At 36.7% G+C, this 16,200-nt stretch overlaps 1 protein-coding gene across 1 annotated transcript; it reads left to right on the top strand.

Annotated features, from left to right (window-relative positions):
- The first annotated feature begins 523 nt into the window (after positions 1–523).
- On the top strand, positions 524–2,704 carry LOC137837488 (protein ROH1D-like). The gene has a single exon (XM_068646492.1). It carries the CDS (start codon positions 1,153–1,155, stop codon positions 2,305–2,307), a length of 1,155 nt encoding a protein of 384 aa, XP_068502593.1. The 5' UTR covers positions 524–1,152; the 3' UTR covers positions 2,308–2,704.
- Positions 2,705–16,200: the final 13,496 nt, after the last annotated feature.

Here is a 16,200-nt window from a genome sequence, read left to right on the forward strand (position 1 = left end):
ACTAAATTTAGTTAATTAGATAATGATTGAATTTTTGCCAATGTAATTAATCCAAGATTCCATTCCAAATTCATAAAAAGGTACAATTTGCTAAGACTCCAAATGAGAAAAAATGTGAGAGAACCCCAACATGAAATCATTAAAATAAATTTGTAGGTTATATCATAATAAAAATTGGTTAATTATAGTGCATATTAAAGAGCTAAGGTAATCCGTGACATTAGAAGAAAGTAACTTAAATTATAAAAAGTAAAAAGAGTACAATTTATCATTAAGAAATTGGTATACTAATTATTATTACTATCATATTATTATTATAATTTAGTTGCTATATTGGTAACAAGTATAACTTGGTCTTAATTATTATTTTAATCTAACATTAATTAAATTGGATTTAGAATTGAAGCGATGAATCCTTGGTATGATATATTGGCCGCGTGTCCCAAACGTGTGTACGGCATGCCAAACCTTGGCCTCCACACAACCTTAAGGTCCGCTAATAACCAAAAATCAAAGTTAATGAAATTTTCACTTCCTCGCTTTTAACCAAATCATTTTCTTTTATTTTCTCTTAAGAATTTTCGATTTTTTTGTTTAATTTTCTAACAACCATTAAACGCGGTCCAAATTCCGATTATCCCCAATATATAAACCCTTTCATCTGAGTTCAGAACCCTCATCCAATTTCCTTGCTTCTTCCTTCCGCTCCTTTGTCTCATTCCTCTCCCAAGTTTCTCACTTTTTCCCACATTCTCAATCTACTCTTCCCTTCCCATCTGGGTCCCCATCCTAATCGAATTTCGTTTCTGGGTTTCCCCAATTCGAAGTTCTGCACTTTCCCCTTTTTGCAGTGGAATTTCTCGTTCCTGGGGAGTTCAATTCCATTATCTCTCACTAAAGCTTTCAACTTGGAGAGAAAGTGCCATACTTTCCGATTCAATTTGTTATTTGAGAACTGGGTCTGTGATCTTCCTGTGTGGGTGAGCAAGGTTATGAAAAACTTGCCGATCGTGATTGTGTCTGCAACTTAAAGGTTTTTGGAATTACTATAACTGTAATTGTGATTAAATCGGTCGCATTTGTTCACAATTTCTCGCAATACCCAGGATCGTGACGAAACTATAACTGTTGTTTGAAACCTTGAGTTTGAGGATGCGTACTACGGCAGAATTTCAAGGTTCTGTTCTTAATCTTCGTGGGGTTCAGGTTCACTCCATGGAGGGTTCGAGCTTGGAGCAAGAGCTTGATTTGTTTCAGAAGCATGTGACTGAGCGGTTCCTGGAACTATCTTCAGTTGAAAGCGGGGAATTGCTCTCTCTTTCATGGGTTAGGAAGCTGCTGGATTCGTTTCTGTGTTGCCAAGAGGAGTTCAGAGTGATTTTCCACAACCACAGGGCTCAGGTGTTGAAGCACCCTCCCCTGGATCGCATGGTGGGTGAGTTTTTTGAAAGGGGTGTGAAGGCACTTGATGTGTGCAACGCAATCCGTGATGGGATTGAGCAGATTAGGCAGTGGCAGAAGCTGCTGGAGATTGTTATCTGTGCATTGGATCAGAAGAGGAGCATTGGTGAAGGCCAATTTCGCCGCGCCAAGAAGGCGCTTGTTGACTTGGCCATTGGAATGCTTGATGATAAGGAGTCCAACTCCAGTGGTTCTTTAGCACATAGGAACAGGTCCTTTGGTAGAAACAACAATGGCTCAAGGGATCATCACCATAGCAATAATCAGCATAATTCCTTTGGGCATTTTAGGTCACTTTCTTGGAGTGTGTCAAGGAATTGGTCTGCTGCTAGGCAGCTCCAAGCCATTGGGAACAACTTGTCCCCCCCTAAGGCTAATGATCTTGTTGCCACCAATGGCCTTGCATTGCCTATTTACACAATGAGTTCTATTCTGGTGTTTGTTATGTGGGCACTTGTGGCCGCAATTCCCTGCCAGGACCGCGGTCTGGGGATCCATTTCTCTGTGCCGAGGCAGTACCTGTGGGCGGCTCCGGTGGTGGCGCTGCACGAGCGGATCGTGGAGGAGTCAAAGAAGAGGGAGAGGAAGAACACCTCTGGGTTGCTGAAGGAGATTCACCAGATTGAGAAGTGTGCTAGAGTGATCAATGAGTTGGCTGATTCTGTGCAGTTTCCTTTGAGTGAGAAGACGGGAGAAGAGGTTAGGCAGAGAGTGCAAGATGTTTCAAGGGTTTGTGAAGCCTTGAAAGATGGATTGGACCCTATGGAACGCCAAGTGAGGGAGGTGTTTCACAGAATTGTGCGCAGCAGAACTGAAGGGCTTGACACCACCCATGGCAGAGGGTAAAAAGCAAAAACACTGTTTGTTTGTTGATGCTTAACTCAACATTGCAATTTGAGATCATAGTCTGATTTTGCTTAGATGAGTGAAGTTTGTGAATGACTAAAAGATGACTAGGAGGATAACCAATGAGTGGTAAGAGGATATGGTGATTTGATTTGTATTGACGATCATTATAATAGTAAGGTATGTAAAGGGGAGGATTCTTGTATCTATAAACCACAAAAAAATGTATAGAGTTTAGGATATTTGAAGTAGACCTTTGTGGTCTATGCTTTTTTCTCTTTTCTCTTTTTGTGCTGTGATGTGGCTTATTGTATAATCAGTTTTCTCAGCGTTTTGCTGCATCCTCATTATAGCTGATTCCGATTGTATGTGTAATTCAATACATTTTCCTTATTTAGCTCCTGCACTTGCAAACGTAAAAGATATGACTCTATCCACAAGAAGTTTGATTCTACTCAAGAAATGTGAATATGCTTAACTTCAGCTCCTCTCAGTTGTCATAAGTTCACTCTCCTTCCCACCAAATCTACTCAAATATTTACTGCACACTGCATTTGTGATGGTCCCTTTGGCTACTCTCTCTTCGCCGACACTCTTCCTTAATATTTATTGTTATGGCAAGTCTATTATCAATCCCCTAAGATAAATACGGATTTTCTCTGATTTGCTAACTGTATGAATGTGTGAACTTATGATTGTAGCCATTCCAAATCCGTTTTTATCTTTAATAACCAGAAACCAACAAGCAGGCCTACAAAATGGAGGTGAACATAACAAATTGATGAGAAACAGAGAGCTTATAGTGGCAGATACATACAAAATGAGAAGTAATCCATATATAAGATGGATTTCTATGAAGATGTAGATGGGATTTGAGCTCATAGAAAGAGGTGAGGTTGATTGTTTAAGGGTTTGTTGAGGTTGAAAAATTTAGGAATGATCAAGGGTGTTTGTAGTAGTGTATAGGGGAGAGAAGAAATCGTTTGTAGGACTCATTATACTATTCCAACACTTATTTCTTATTTCTATTAATCTCTTATTTCTCTATACTTTCTATCAAATCAATCTAACTACATAATAAAGATTCTAGTCACCAATTTATTCCCATATAGACTATTTACTCTGCAAAGATGGAAAATCTGTGAAGGAACATCCAAACAGATAATTGAAATATTTATTTGTGTTATTTGGACCTTGGTTTATATTTAGATGTGACAGCAACTAAGTAGTGCTGTGCTAGAGATGAATCTGTCACATGACTGAGTTTGATGAATCTGTTAAGAGACTGTGTTTCCAGTCAAAGTTCATAAAGTGCTTTGACATTGACTTAGTCAATAATCATCTACAATTTATTTTCTTTGGTAGATTATGACATTATTTCTTGGATCTGGTCAAGGTTTGACTTCTTTATCACAAGTCAATTTATTCTTTTGTTGCACTATAGGGATTCGTCCTTTCAAATAATGTAAAATCACAGTTCTTCTGCCAAACGTTGTGCTCTCTGCTCTTTTTTATTTTTTTATTTTATTTTCAGTAAAATAATGCTAAAAGTGATTCAATAAAGAGGTCAATAAGTGTTAAGTGCGTTAAGACTGTTAAATTTGGTAAAAAAATAAGTTAATCCCTTACAATGTAATTAATTAAGATTTTAATCTTAAGAGCTGTTAGAGATGACCCCACATAAATATGCTAGTGTATTATTTGTTTAAAAGAAAAAGTCAAATTATGGTAATTAAAAAAAGATTTATTTTCCTGAAATCCTATTATTTAGATAATTTTAGGTGAATTCTCAAATGCGTTTTGATTCTCCAACAATAAAAGTTATGTTGAATATATAACTCATATTAAATGAATACTATTTTAAAAATTTAAAGAGATTATATAACTTATGGATAATTATGTTTTTTACATTATGAAGAGATTTATTTTAACTTAAATTTTCTTTCATGCATGAGTAAGACTATGTTCAAATTGTAAAAAATTCAAAGGGAAGCAGTTAAAGAGTGAGAATAATATGAAAAGTCAGAATTTCGACTAATTCGTGGAGAATAGAGATTGCAGAGAAAATGAAATTATTTGGTACCCTTTACTTTTTATATTTCTGCATTTTTATTCTTTATTGTTCAATCGTATGACTTTAGTCTCTAAATTGGAATGTGATTTGTTAACAGTAGCCCTATTTTGCTTAATTTACAGCCTAATGTATAAGTAATTAATAATGTGAAGCAATCTTTGACAGATCAAAATATTTTAGAAATAAATAAGTAATATTATATTAAGGTTTACAAGTGAATTTTTTCATTTAACTTGATGAATTTATACTAAAGAATCCTTCTTTACTATTGTTGACTTGTCACTTAAGTAAGACCATTTATACCATTTATTTTACAATTGGATGTTAATGGAATTCATTCCAAGGTCTCAGAAAATCCAGGGGCTAAAATATCTCAATAAGAAGTACCAAGACTAAAATTGCAGACAAATAAAAATAAGGGGATTAAACAAAATGTGAAGAACATTCTCCAATATTGATTAATTAATCTTCCCCATGTTGCATTTGACGAACTTGTATGGACTATTGCTAATCCGGATGTTCCTTTTTTTTTTTTTCTTTTCTCTCGATTTTTGGTGTTTGAGTCTCTCGATTCTTAGTGTTTTTTATTTTTTTATTTTGTGATAGAGATAACTGTAATTATACTTTGGCGTGTCAGTTTTAATTTGAGTAAAAGTTATCGATTCATTATCCCTTAATCTTATAATCTTATAAAGTTTACTTATTTATAGTTATTGTATTAAATTTCTATCTATACGGATAATTAAGCTACACCCACATAGATCCAAGTGTTGTAAAGCCTGAGAAAATTAGTCTTAGAGTAGAAGTGGTACAATTAAAATGACATATGGATATTTTATAATTAAAATGAAAAGAACATAGAAATAGAAAATTCAGTTATTCAGATTTCATTTTAAAAGAAACACCATCTCTCTAGAAGTTTCATTTTTCCTTTTCTCTCCCTTCTTTCTAAGATTCTGACCTCCTCGCTCATCAGTTTGACGACCAGAGTCCGCCATTAGACTCCTGACAGTAAAGACAACAAGACAGTCCAATTAGAATCTCAAATAGCACAAGTTTATTTTTACTCTTCTCTTTGAGTCAAATTTTGAACTTGTTAGGTTTTTCTCAATTTAGGCTTTGCATGTGATTCTTTTAGCTTTAGGATTAATCTTTGTTAGCTCAGATTTCTAGTGATATAGTTAGATTTTTGATAAGGACTATGTGGTGCAGGTTAAGCTACTCTTGAGATTTTGGTAGGTTTGGAGCTCTTAGTGAGCACCTACTCAAAATCAGGTAAGGGAAACTAATTTTAATTTTTTCAGAACCATAGGCTAGAAGATTTAGTTATAGCGGTAACAAGGTCATCAGTCTCAAATTTTCTTGCATGATTTCTTGTTTTTGAGTAGATTGAAATTTGATTGAGATTGAAATGTGAAATTGTAGATATAGTAGATGTTGTAGAATGTATATGAGTTTGGAATTGAATGAGTTAATGAATGTATTTGAATAATTTGTTGAATCAATTCAAATGTAATGTTTGATGAGAATTGGTTGTTTGATTTTAGATGATTTTGGTTTAAAAATCATATATATGTATAGTTTGACATAATAACTCAATGACTCAATAAGAATGCTTGAATAATTCTGAGTGAGAATTGTCAATGTAATGTGTAGATTTATAAAATTATGAATTAAATGAAATGATGGTTCAGAAATATAACAAGTATAATAAATTTATGTAGATTTTTTTGCATATCTCGCTCAAGTGAGAATATAATGAAAAGTAAGGGGCTCTCGGGTGTGTTTTCGCCCAAGCAAGAAGAAATCTCGCTCAGGTGAGACCTGAGGTGAAATTTTGGGTGCTCTCAGATTGAATCTCGCTCAAGCAAGAGAATTTTCACTTGAGCAAGACCCATTCTCGTCCAAACAAGTAAATTTTCTCTCAAGCTAGACTCTGTAAAAAAAAACTTAAAATAAAATTTTATCTTTGCTTTCAAAAGGTTAGCTTATTTCTATTTTATAGTTTAATTATAAATTATGTAAACTTTTATTTTATGTGTATTTAATAGAAAATTTCTTCAACTAGATATTTATGTGATTATTGGATGAATTATTGTGTGTTTTGAAATTCTAAACTTTGGTATGATTTAATTGTGTCATTTTGGATACTGTGAGATTTAGAATATGAATTTTAATCAAGACATAGTATTTTCAAGAAAGAAAATACCATGTTAAGATTGTTTAACATGTGCATTGACTAAAGATTCGTCTAGAAGGAGATATCCCTACTCTCCTTATTTTTAAAGGGAATACGTTTATTTTTAAATAGTGACACATAACTTATATATAAATAAAATATTATCACACTAATAGAAGAATCATTTTCAAAGTTATTTAATATTTTTTCTCACGTCCCTTGAAGAATAAAGTCACCACATGCACTCTCCAATTAAAACTAAAAAGTTATATGTTGGAGAGATCCACATCGACTAGAGATTAGGACATTTCATTGTATATAAGTGAGTGCAAACCTCACCTTATAAGCCTGTTTTATGAGGTTGAGTTAGACTTAAAGCCCACTTCTTAATATGGTATCAGAGCTCTTCGAATGAAGAGTTCTGCTGATTTCTGTGATAAATACGGTCATACCGAGGCTGTTTGTTTTCGCAAAGTGAGTTTTCCTTCTGGTAATGTTAAAACCTCAAAGTTGTCTTCTACTAGAAAAGTCTGCACTTTTTGTAATGGTCTTGGCCACACTGTCGACACCTGTTATAAAAAGCATGGGTTCCCTCCTGGCTACAAATTCACCAATTGGACATCCCAAACCAATAATATGATTACTACTGACACTTTTTCTGATTTTTTTCCTAAAGAACAGGATGTAAAGGGGATTCAACTTACATCACACCAGTGCCAATTCCTGACCAACATTTTGCGTCAGCAAAACCTTGAGGATCCTGCCCCTCACACTCAAATTAATCAAGTTGGCACCTTCTCCGCAGATGAAATCCCCAATACTGAGCATTCTTCAATAGGTAAGTTTCTCTCTTCACTATCTGCTATAAAAGAATCTTGGATTATTGATTATGGTGCCACAGATCATGTTTGTCACAATTTGAACGTTTTTACTACTTATACTAAAATTAAACCTGTCTTAATTAGTCTTCCAAATGGCCAAACTGTTTATGCCACATATTCTAGTTTAGTACGTTTTTATGATAAGTTTTATTTGTCTGATGTGTTATATGTGCCTCATTTTCAATTAAACTTAATATCTGTTTCTAAACTCACACACCAACTTAAATGCACTTTAACTTTCACTTCAACCCACTGCATTATACAAGACAATCTGGCTTGTACCTTGTCACTACCTTGCCTGCTTCTAGCCGTTCTAAACCGCATTGTTTTGCTCTTTTTATTAATTGTAATATCACAGACAAAACACCGTGGCATTATAGAGTAGGACACCCTTCACTTGAAAGATTACATGTCTTAAGCAAACAATACTCTTTTATTACTGTTGATACTCATCATGTATGTGACACTTGTAGTAGAGAAAAACAAAGAAAACTTCCTTTCACTTTAAATAATACTGTTACCTCGGCTATTTTTGATTTTGTACACTTTGATATTTGGGGACCATGTTCCATAATTTCTATGCAACATTTTCGTTATTTCTTGACTATTGTTGATGATTACTCGCGTTATACTTGGGTTATTCTGCTGCATAACAAATATGAAGTGCGTCAGCAGATCATTAACTTCACTGTTTTCGTTCAAAATCATTTCAAAACTAATATCAAAACGATTCGTACTGACAATGGTGTTGAGTTTGCAATGTCAAATTTTTATGCTTCAAATGGAATTATACATAAAAAATCTTGTGTTGAAACACCACAACAAAATGGCATTGTAGAACGTAAACATCAACACATACTAAATGTAACCCGGACTTTACTTTTTGAAGCAAATCTTCCTCCTATTTTTTGGGAATTTGCTGCAAATCATGCTACTTTCTTAATAAATGCTATTCCTACTCCATTACTTAATAACATCACTCCTCATGGAAAGTTGTTTGAAAAACCGTATGACATTTCCTTTTTAAAAGTGTTTGGTTGTCTTTGTTATGCTAGTACCATTACTGCACATAGGAAAAAAAATTAGATGATAGATCTATCAAAGATATTTTTCTTGGCTTCCTGCAAAATACAAAAGGTTACATTATTTTAAATTTAAAGTTTCATAGCATAGAGATATCAAGACATGTAATCTTTCATGAAAACCACTTTCCATATAAATTGGACAGTGGCTTGCCTAAGGACCCTAACACCTTATCTCTCCCTATTTCTAACACATATAATTTTGCTTTTGATTTTTTTTTCTGATACTGCACCTCCTACCGAGCCATGTGCCTTTATTCCTGCACCCAATACTGTCCCTCCACCAGCCTCATTATCCTCTGATCTTCCAACAAATAGTGCCTATGCTCCTGCATCCAACATTGCACCTCCACCAGAATTATCACTGCCTGCATCTCCAGGAAGCACCTCACCCCAATTTCCAAGAAGATCAACTTGTCCTCATTGACAACCTACCTATCTTGCAGATTTCCACACTGCAACAAACACTGTAAGTAGTAGATATCCTATTCATAATTACTTGTCTTACAAAATTTAGAAATATTATTTCCTCTATCAATTCTCATCCTGAACCTCGGACATATAACAAAACCTCCAAACATGCTTTTTGGCAATCTGCCGTGCAAGTTGGGCCAAACAAACAAAGCCCAATAACTTAAAACAAAAAAAACTAAATATGTTAACATTATGTTCAATGGGAAATGGATGCTTAGGCTACCTTCTTCCAATGGCGAGCTCTTTCTCCTAGCTTCAGTGTTGGTTTTGATGCTCAACTAACCTAGTCTTTAGACATTTTGAATTTTGTTTCTCTTTTCCTCAAATTTTCCATGAAATTTAATATAAATTTATTATCTATATATAATTTAATATAAGATTAGGAATCGATAAACATCAAAGCTTAGCAGCTTTATTAATAATAGGAGACGTAGCCACCAAATGCATATTATCATATTTGAAAAGGATATAGAAAGCATTAGTGTACGAAATCGTAGGTTCAACAAGAAGAACCAAGAGGAGTTTATGTAGTTTAAGTAAACTAATCAACATCTCCACAGTTTTGTGGTTTCCCAGTCCTCTAACATTTCAGAAAAAGGAAGAGACCTTCATTGCGATGTTGTAGACATAACTGCCTTAGCAGTTTTTTTGGATTTACCAGTCCCCTTAGGTGGTCTCCTTGGTTTTCTTTTAGTGTGAACTATTTCCTCCCCAGTATCATTGGCATGCTCTTCCATCTCATTAAGATCAACCCAAAATTTGGAGACGACCCGATTTTCAATAGTGATATGGTCAGAATTAAATTCAACAATGACAGTCAGAATAATTGACGCACCATATGAGGATCACCTTCCACATATGTAGTTTCCAAACCATCAAGAGAGGAAAAGTGATTTGCAGGACCAACATATCATTATTGAGGAGTAGTGCTTTAACATCCCCAAGAGATTTAGCCTTCCAAGGGGAGGTATGACGCAATGGAGATGGTACAGTCACAATAGCAGAGACCTCCTCATGATGACCATCAATAGGAGTCTTAATTGATGCTTTAGTATTCCTAGGTGATTTAGCCCTCCGAGAAGAGGTAGGACGCGACAAAGATGGTACAACCACAAGAGCATAAACCTCCACATGATGATCATCAATAAGAGTCGTAACTGAATGTACTACAAGTTGTTACTCTGAGCCCTTGGCTTCAATATGTGAATATTATTTAGGTTACAAATTGCAAATATGTACTGGTGAAAACCAAAGTCCTTTTATTGTTCATATCCTTTGTTTTGTGCAATATGTGTGATCTAAACAACTGTCCCTAATAAGTTTTTGTATTGATCTCTTTTTCTATTATTCTTCTAAGACCAATATTCTGTATTGTAGACTGTATCTCTGTTAAAATTCATATGAAATTACTGAGTTTTTTTTTATTACGATTACTTTATTTGTTTGTAGAAAATTGACATATTTGGTTGCAAAAAAAAAAAAAATATTAGGTTTGAGTCTTTTGATCATGATTACTTTATTTATTTATTCAAAATTGATTGATCCACTTTGATTATTGTATTACATCTTATATATGAAATACATTTCACTTGCAGAGGACTCCCAAGGGGTAGAGGTGGTGCGTAGACTACCTAATCATGGTGGTCGAGGTGTTCGTGTTGGTGACATATCTATTGAACTTAAAACTTTAATGTCTCCAAATCTATGAATATTGCTTGAAGGCTAGGTTGATGCTTATGGGCATGAGTTCTGGGTAGATTAGAATTTGTCAATCCACTTTTAGCTTAATCAAACTTTGGATCAATCAAGTTCTTTCAAAAGAAAAATGTTTTTCAAAGTAGTGAAGAACAACTTGTTGATTTATCGTTTCAATCGGTTTTTTTACACTTAGTGGTTTTGAAAAGGATTTGAAAAAGCTGAAATTAGCTGACCTCACAATCAAGGCCAATTCAATCGGTTGAATCGAGTTTTCAATCGATTGTTTTTTAAAAATCTTAACAAAATTTGTTAAGTCTGGTAAATCTGTTTTCTATGTTTCTAAACTGTTTTGGCCCTTGATTAAAAGTCTTAAACGACTATTTTTGAGACTATATAACTGGTGTTTACATCTCTTAAAATACAAAGATCAGATTACCAAAAAGATTAATAAGTTTTTCAAGATTGCTTAAGGCTTTGTTTTGGTTAAGAGTGGAATAGGAAACTGCTGTAATCCTTCTATATCAGGTGTGATCTTTCTTGTTCTTGCTTGTATTCATTTCATATTTGTAAAACTTGTAAGGTACTGGTGTCTACAGTCAAAGGGTGTTCTGACTTGTAGTGATTATGTATAAAAAAGGGTGAGTGTTCTTGAAGGGTTCAAGATCACCTCTTTGGTAATTGTGTTTTTTAATACGTGGTTGATTACTTAGTGGATTCTAGGGACTGGATGTAGCTCTTGGTGTAAGAGTGAACCAATATAAACATTTTGTGTGAATCTCTCTATCCCTCACTCCTTAAAACTGTTTGAACGGTAATTTTTATAAGCTGTTGATAAAAACAATCGGTTGATTCGCATAAACAATTAGTTAATTTTTTGGAAATCAACTTAAACAGTTTTGTGATTTGTGCATTCTCATTCCTTTGGATTTGATTCTTCATAGGCTTTCTCTATACTTTCAAAGTTTGTGAAAAACGTTTGAAAACAATTCACCCCTTCTTGTTTTAGGCATACAATTCTAACAATATCTTTACCCAACACCAACATACCCCATTCATTTGTTCTTCCAACAACTATGGAGTCTACCTATCCTATCTATGAAGAACCCCCACTTCCCCCACTTCATGAATAAGATGTTGAACATCATGTAGGAGAATAAGTTCCTACTACCTTTTCTACAGAGCCAACTATGAATCAACCTTAACTGATACAAGACTCTCTTACACCTGAGTATGAGTCTGACAATGTAGTTGATTAGACTTAGTTATTTAATTATATCTTTTCATTAAATTTATGTAGACCAAGGAGCTTGAACGACAACCAACTGCTTGTGAAGTTGTAGAGAGAACGAAGAAATAAATAGGTTAATGACAAGACCCGCGACCTTGCAATATGTTTAAACTTTAAGTTATAATTTAATTTTTAGTATATGTTTTTTTCACAATAATCAATTTGACTTCATTTTTAGGAGAAATATAAGCAACGTAAGCCCAACAATAGCATATGCTTGAAGACTCATCTTCGTAAAAATCTCATGTTGCCTCCACTGATGACAATGAAATATACATTGATGTTGTTGGAGGTGGAAATAAAAACTGGAATGTCTATGGACTTGGTGTATTAACCAAAAGGTTTAATAGTTCCACAAGTGCTCACCCTGCTACAAGCCAAGCCCTAGTAGTCCATTAAATAGAACAAATGTATGAGACTGTTCATAAGCAAAATGCCGAACTTATGGCAAAAAATGCCAAGGAGAGGACATTAGAAGAAAAGATGAAGCAATTGATGAAAAATCATGAACAATAAAGTGAAAACACATGCGCAAATAAGATAAGTAGATGCAACTCATCTTACTACACATTCAAATGAATAATCCCATGTTAGGCCCTTCGGATCCTACTACGAGTGGACATCATAAAGGAGATCACATTACACATGATAGTGTAGAAGAAAATTAGTTGTCTGTTGAATTATATAACAAATTTGACTCTTTTAACTTGTTTACAATAATTTTCATTGTGTAATATGATTTACTTTTAATTTGTATACAACTGTTTCTTAAATTATGTATTGGAGTTTATTCATGTTTAGCTTGATTGAATTTTGAGTATTTATAAGAAGGTTTAACAAATGTTTATTGTACTGGACCAGAGCGCTGGGTTCGGCGCTCGGTGATCGGACATTGGCACCTGGGTTAAGCAGGCCAACTCAGGCAGGGGGGCTGATAGAGGAAAATTATCCAGGAAACCTTAGAAGCGCCCAGGACCACCATAGGCTGTGTGGAAGAGGTCCAACAAGTGAGTGTCCAAGGTAAGTGTTTACGACTCGTCAGGGGGAGAATCATCAGATGTTTGCCTAGTCGACGTGAGTGAGACCTGGATGACACCTTATAGGCGTTACCTAGCTGATGCTCTACTCCCGCAAGAGCCAACGGAGGCCAGAATCATTAAGAAGAATGCAGGCAGATATACCCTGGTGGATGGAAAGTTGTTCAGGCATGGCTACACTCACCCTATCTTGTCCTGTGTGAGCGATGAGCAGTGCACACATATTATGGCTGAGCTCCATGAAGGTATTTGTGGGAGTCACATTGGTGGACGAGCTCTCTCATCAAAGGCTTTTCGAGCAAGGTATTACTGGCCGACCATGAGTGAGGACTGCACGAGGTACGCACAACGGTGCAAACAGTGCCAACAACACGCCGATTGGTATCATGCGCCCCCGAAGGAGTTGCGATCGATCCACAACCCATAGCCTTTCCACACATGGGGGATTGATATCCTGGGTCCATTTCCCTTAGCAGTTCGCCCGATGAAGTACCTGGTGGTAGCCATCGAGTACTTCACCAAGTGGATAGAAGCCAAGCCTGTCGCACATATAACAACTCACAAGGTTCAACACTTCATGTGGAACAACATCGTTTGCCGTTTTGGAATCCCAAAGCGTTTAGTGTCTGACAATGACACGCAGTTTTCAAGTTAGCAGCTAGGCAAGCTATGCACAAAGCTCGACATCAGTCAGGTGTTCGCCTCGGTAGAGCATCCTCAGACTAATGGGCAGGTTGAATCTGCTAACCGAGTCCTGCTCAGAGGCCTAAAGAGGAGGCTGGAGAAAGCCAAGGGAATTTGGGCAGACGAGGTTCCTCAAATTGTGTGGGCTTACCACACCACTCCCTAATCCACCACCAAGGAGACACCTTTTAGCCTGGTGTATGGGTCAGATGCTATGATTCCCGTCGAGATCTAGGAAAGTTCACTGCGATTCCAGAACTTCGTGGGCGAGGAGTCTAACGAAGAAAGGAAGGTGAATTTAAACCTGCTTGACAAGGTGAGAGAAGAAGCGCGCATCAAGGTCGAAGCCTTGAAAAGAAGGGTGGAATATAAGCAGATGTCCAAGCTGAGACCTCGAACTATCGAGGTCGCTGACCTGGTAATGCGAAAGGCTCACCTCTATCAGTTGGAGAATAAGTTGTCTCCCAAATGGACTGGCCCATTCTGCGTGATAAAGGTGCTTGGAAACGGAGCGTATAAACTCGAGACCTTGGAAGGCAGGATTATTCCCCGAACATGGAATGAGGCCAATCTTAAGTTTTATTTCAGTTAAATATGCTATTGTATGCAGTATGAACGTTTAAGGGGACACTCTTTTTCCCTTATCAGGGTTTTTTAATGAGGTCGCCCAATAAAAGGTTATTTGAAAAATATGCTTGTAGTATACTTTGATAACATAAAAAATCTTCCTTTAGAGAGCAGAAAGGTTCATAACGATGCAGGCGTGAGCCCCTCTTGCTCAGAGAGCTTAGGTAACCCTGATCGCCGCTCGCCATTGTATTGGCACGAACCACAGTGAAATCTTCCTTTAGGGAGCATAAAGGTTCATAGCGATTCATACATGAATACCTCTTGCTCAGAGAGCTCAGGTAACCCTGATCGCTGCTCACCATTGTATTGGCAAGAACCACATTGAAATCCTCATTGGCTGGTTCCTTCGCTTTCCACAACTCGAAAAGGAGAAGACAATTTTCAACTAGGGTTTCTCCCATTTGCCTTGTAGTGTGCTCCATCAATGGGCCCTCCTCTAGGTTTTTAAGTCTTCCTTTAACTTTGGAGGAAAACAACATTCTTTGAAGGAAGGAAGCTGAGTCTGAGGAGGGATCCCACTGTCCTTCCTCTGAGGCATTTTCTCCTCTGCCCTCCTGCACTGCAATATCACGAGGAGGGGAAGCGCTAGGTGGAGAGTCCCGGTACGAAGGAGCTCGGTCGTCCGAGACAGAATGGGAAAAAGTTGCAACAACATCTGTTTGTCTTCTTTTGAAGACGAGTCCAGAACATATTTCTTCGTCTCTAGAAGGGACGATTTCGACCAATGCTTTCAGTTTTTGGTCCTTGGCAGAAGGGGCTGGGGTGGCCTTCTTTTGCTTGGCCAAAGAAGCTATGTTTGTTCTTTTTTTGGGCATCCAACATACTGCTTGCATGAGAACAGAAGTAAAGAAAAATTCAGCAAACTCACACACATGAAGATATCATTAGCGGAAGTAAAGGGAAGGGGGATACCAATGTACGCCTTAAGTTCTGAAGGGCAGTACTCGTTCTTTATCAGTTCAACGGTGTTAAACACCACCTCAAGTTTGGAGAGGAAGAGGCACACCTCTTATTCTTGTTGGGGCATGTCTTCTAGGCGCTTAGGTTTTTGAAATTTGGGTTCCTCAGTCCAGTATAGAGGGAAGTTGTTTAGGAGGGTTGGATCGTTGTCCTTGTAGTGGATTTTGAAAAATTTGCCCTTGAAGCCTTTGTATGATTGTTGGAAGAGGGTCAACAAAACTCTCCCAGCAACCCCGTTGAAGCTCAGCCACAACTCCAGACCTGATCGTTTGGCTTCAAAGAAGTATAAGAACACTTCCACTGATGGCAGATGGCCAAAGTGCTGGCACAAGATAGAAAATCCTCGAACAAACGCCCAACTATTTGGGTGTAGCTGCGTAGGGGCGATGTTGATTTCTGTGAGGAGGGCTCTTTCGAAGTGGTATAAGGGTAGGCGAAGGAGGAGTTTCTTGAATACGGTGGAGTAGAAGAAACAGAATGGGCCATTTGGGTCCGATGACTCATCGCAGCAAACAGGTTCATCTACCCTACATGGTACCACCTTAACAAATTTATCATCCTCCCTACTAAAGAGACATTTCTTTTTGGGATGTTCACTTTTCCTATACAACACTATCTTCACATGGGTGGTGAACTCAGAGGTTTCTTCTAAAAGATTACTAGGAGCCCATGGATATAGGGTTTTCTTCTAAAGTATTTGAATAATGTGACAAGTTAAAAGCAGTTAAAAAATAGAAGACGAACCTTGAGGCGATCGATGAAGTGAGGCGAGGAGGTTGGTTTGAGGAAGAAAGAGAACAAAGTATTCGAAAGAGACGCGCAAAGGTAATGGAACTGTGAAGGGAGCGTAACATTTTGAAGGGTTAATGTATAGGGGAAACGCAAGCGACAACGCTTCCCAACCGT

This window comes from Phaseolus vulgaris, chromosome 4, assembly GCF_000499845.2.
Source record: "Phaseolus vulgaris cultivar G19833 chromosome 4, P. vulgaris v2.0, whole genome shotgun sequence".
NCBI lineage: Eukaryota > Viridiplantae > Streptophyta > Magnoliopsida > Fabales > Fabaceae > Phaseolus > Phaseolus vulgaris.

Coding starts and splice junctions, on each gene's coding strand:
- LOC137837488 (XM_068646492.1), top strand. CDS start 1,153: ATGCGTACTACGGCAGAATTTCAAGGTTCTGTTCTTAATCTTCGTGGG.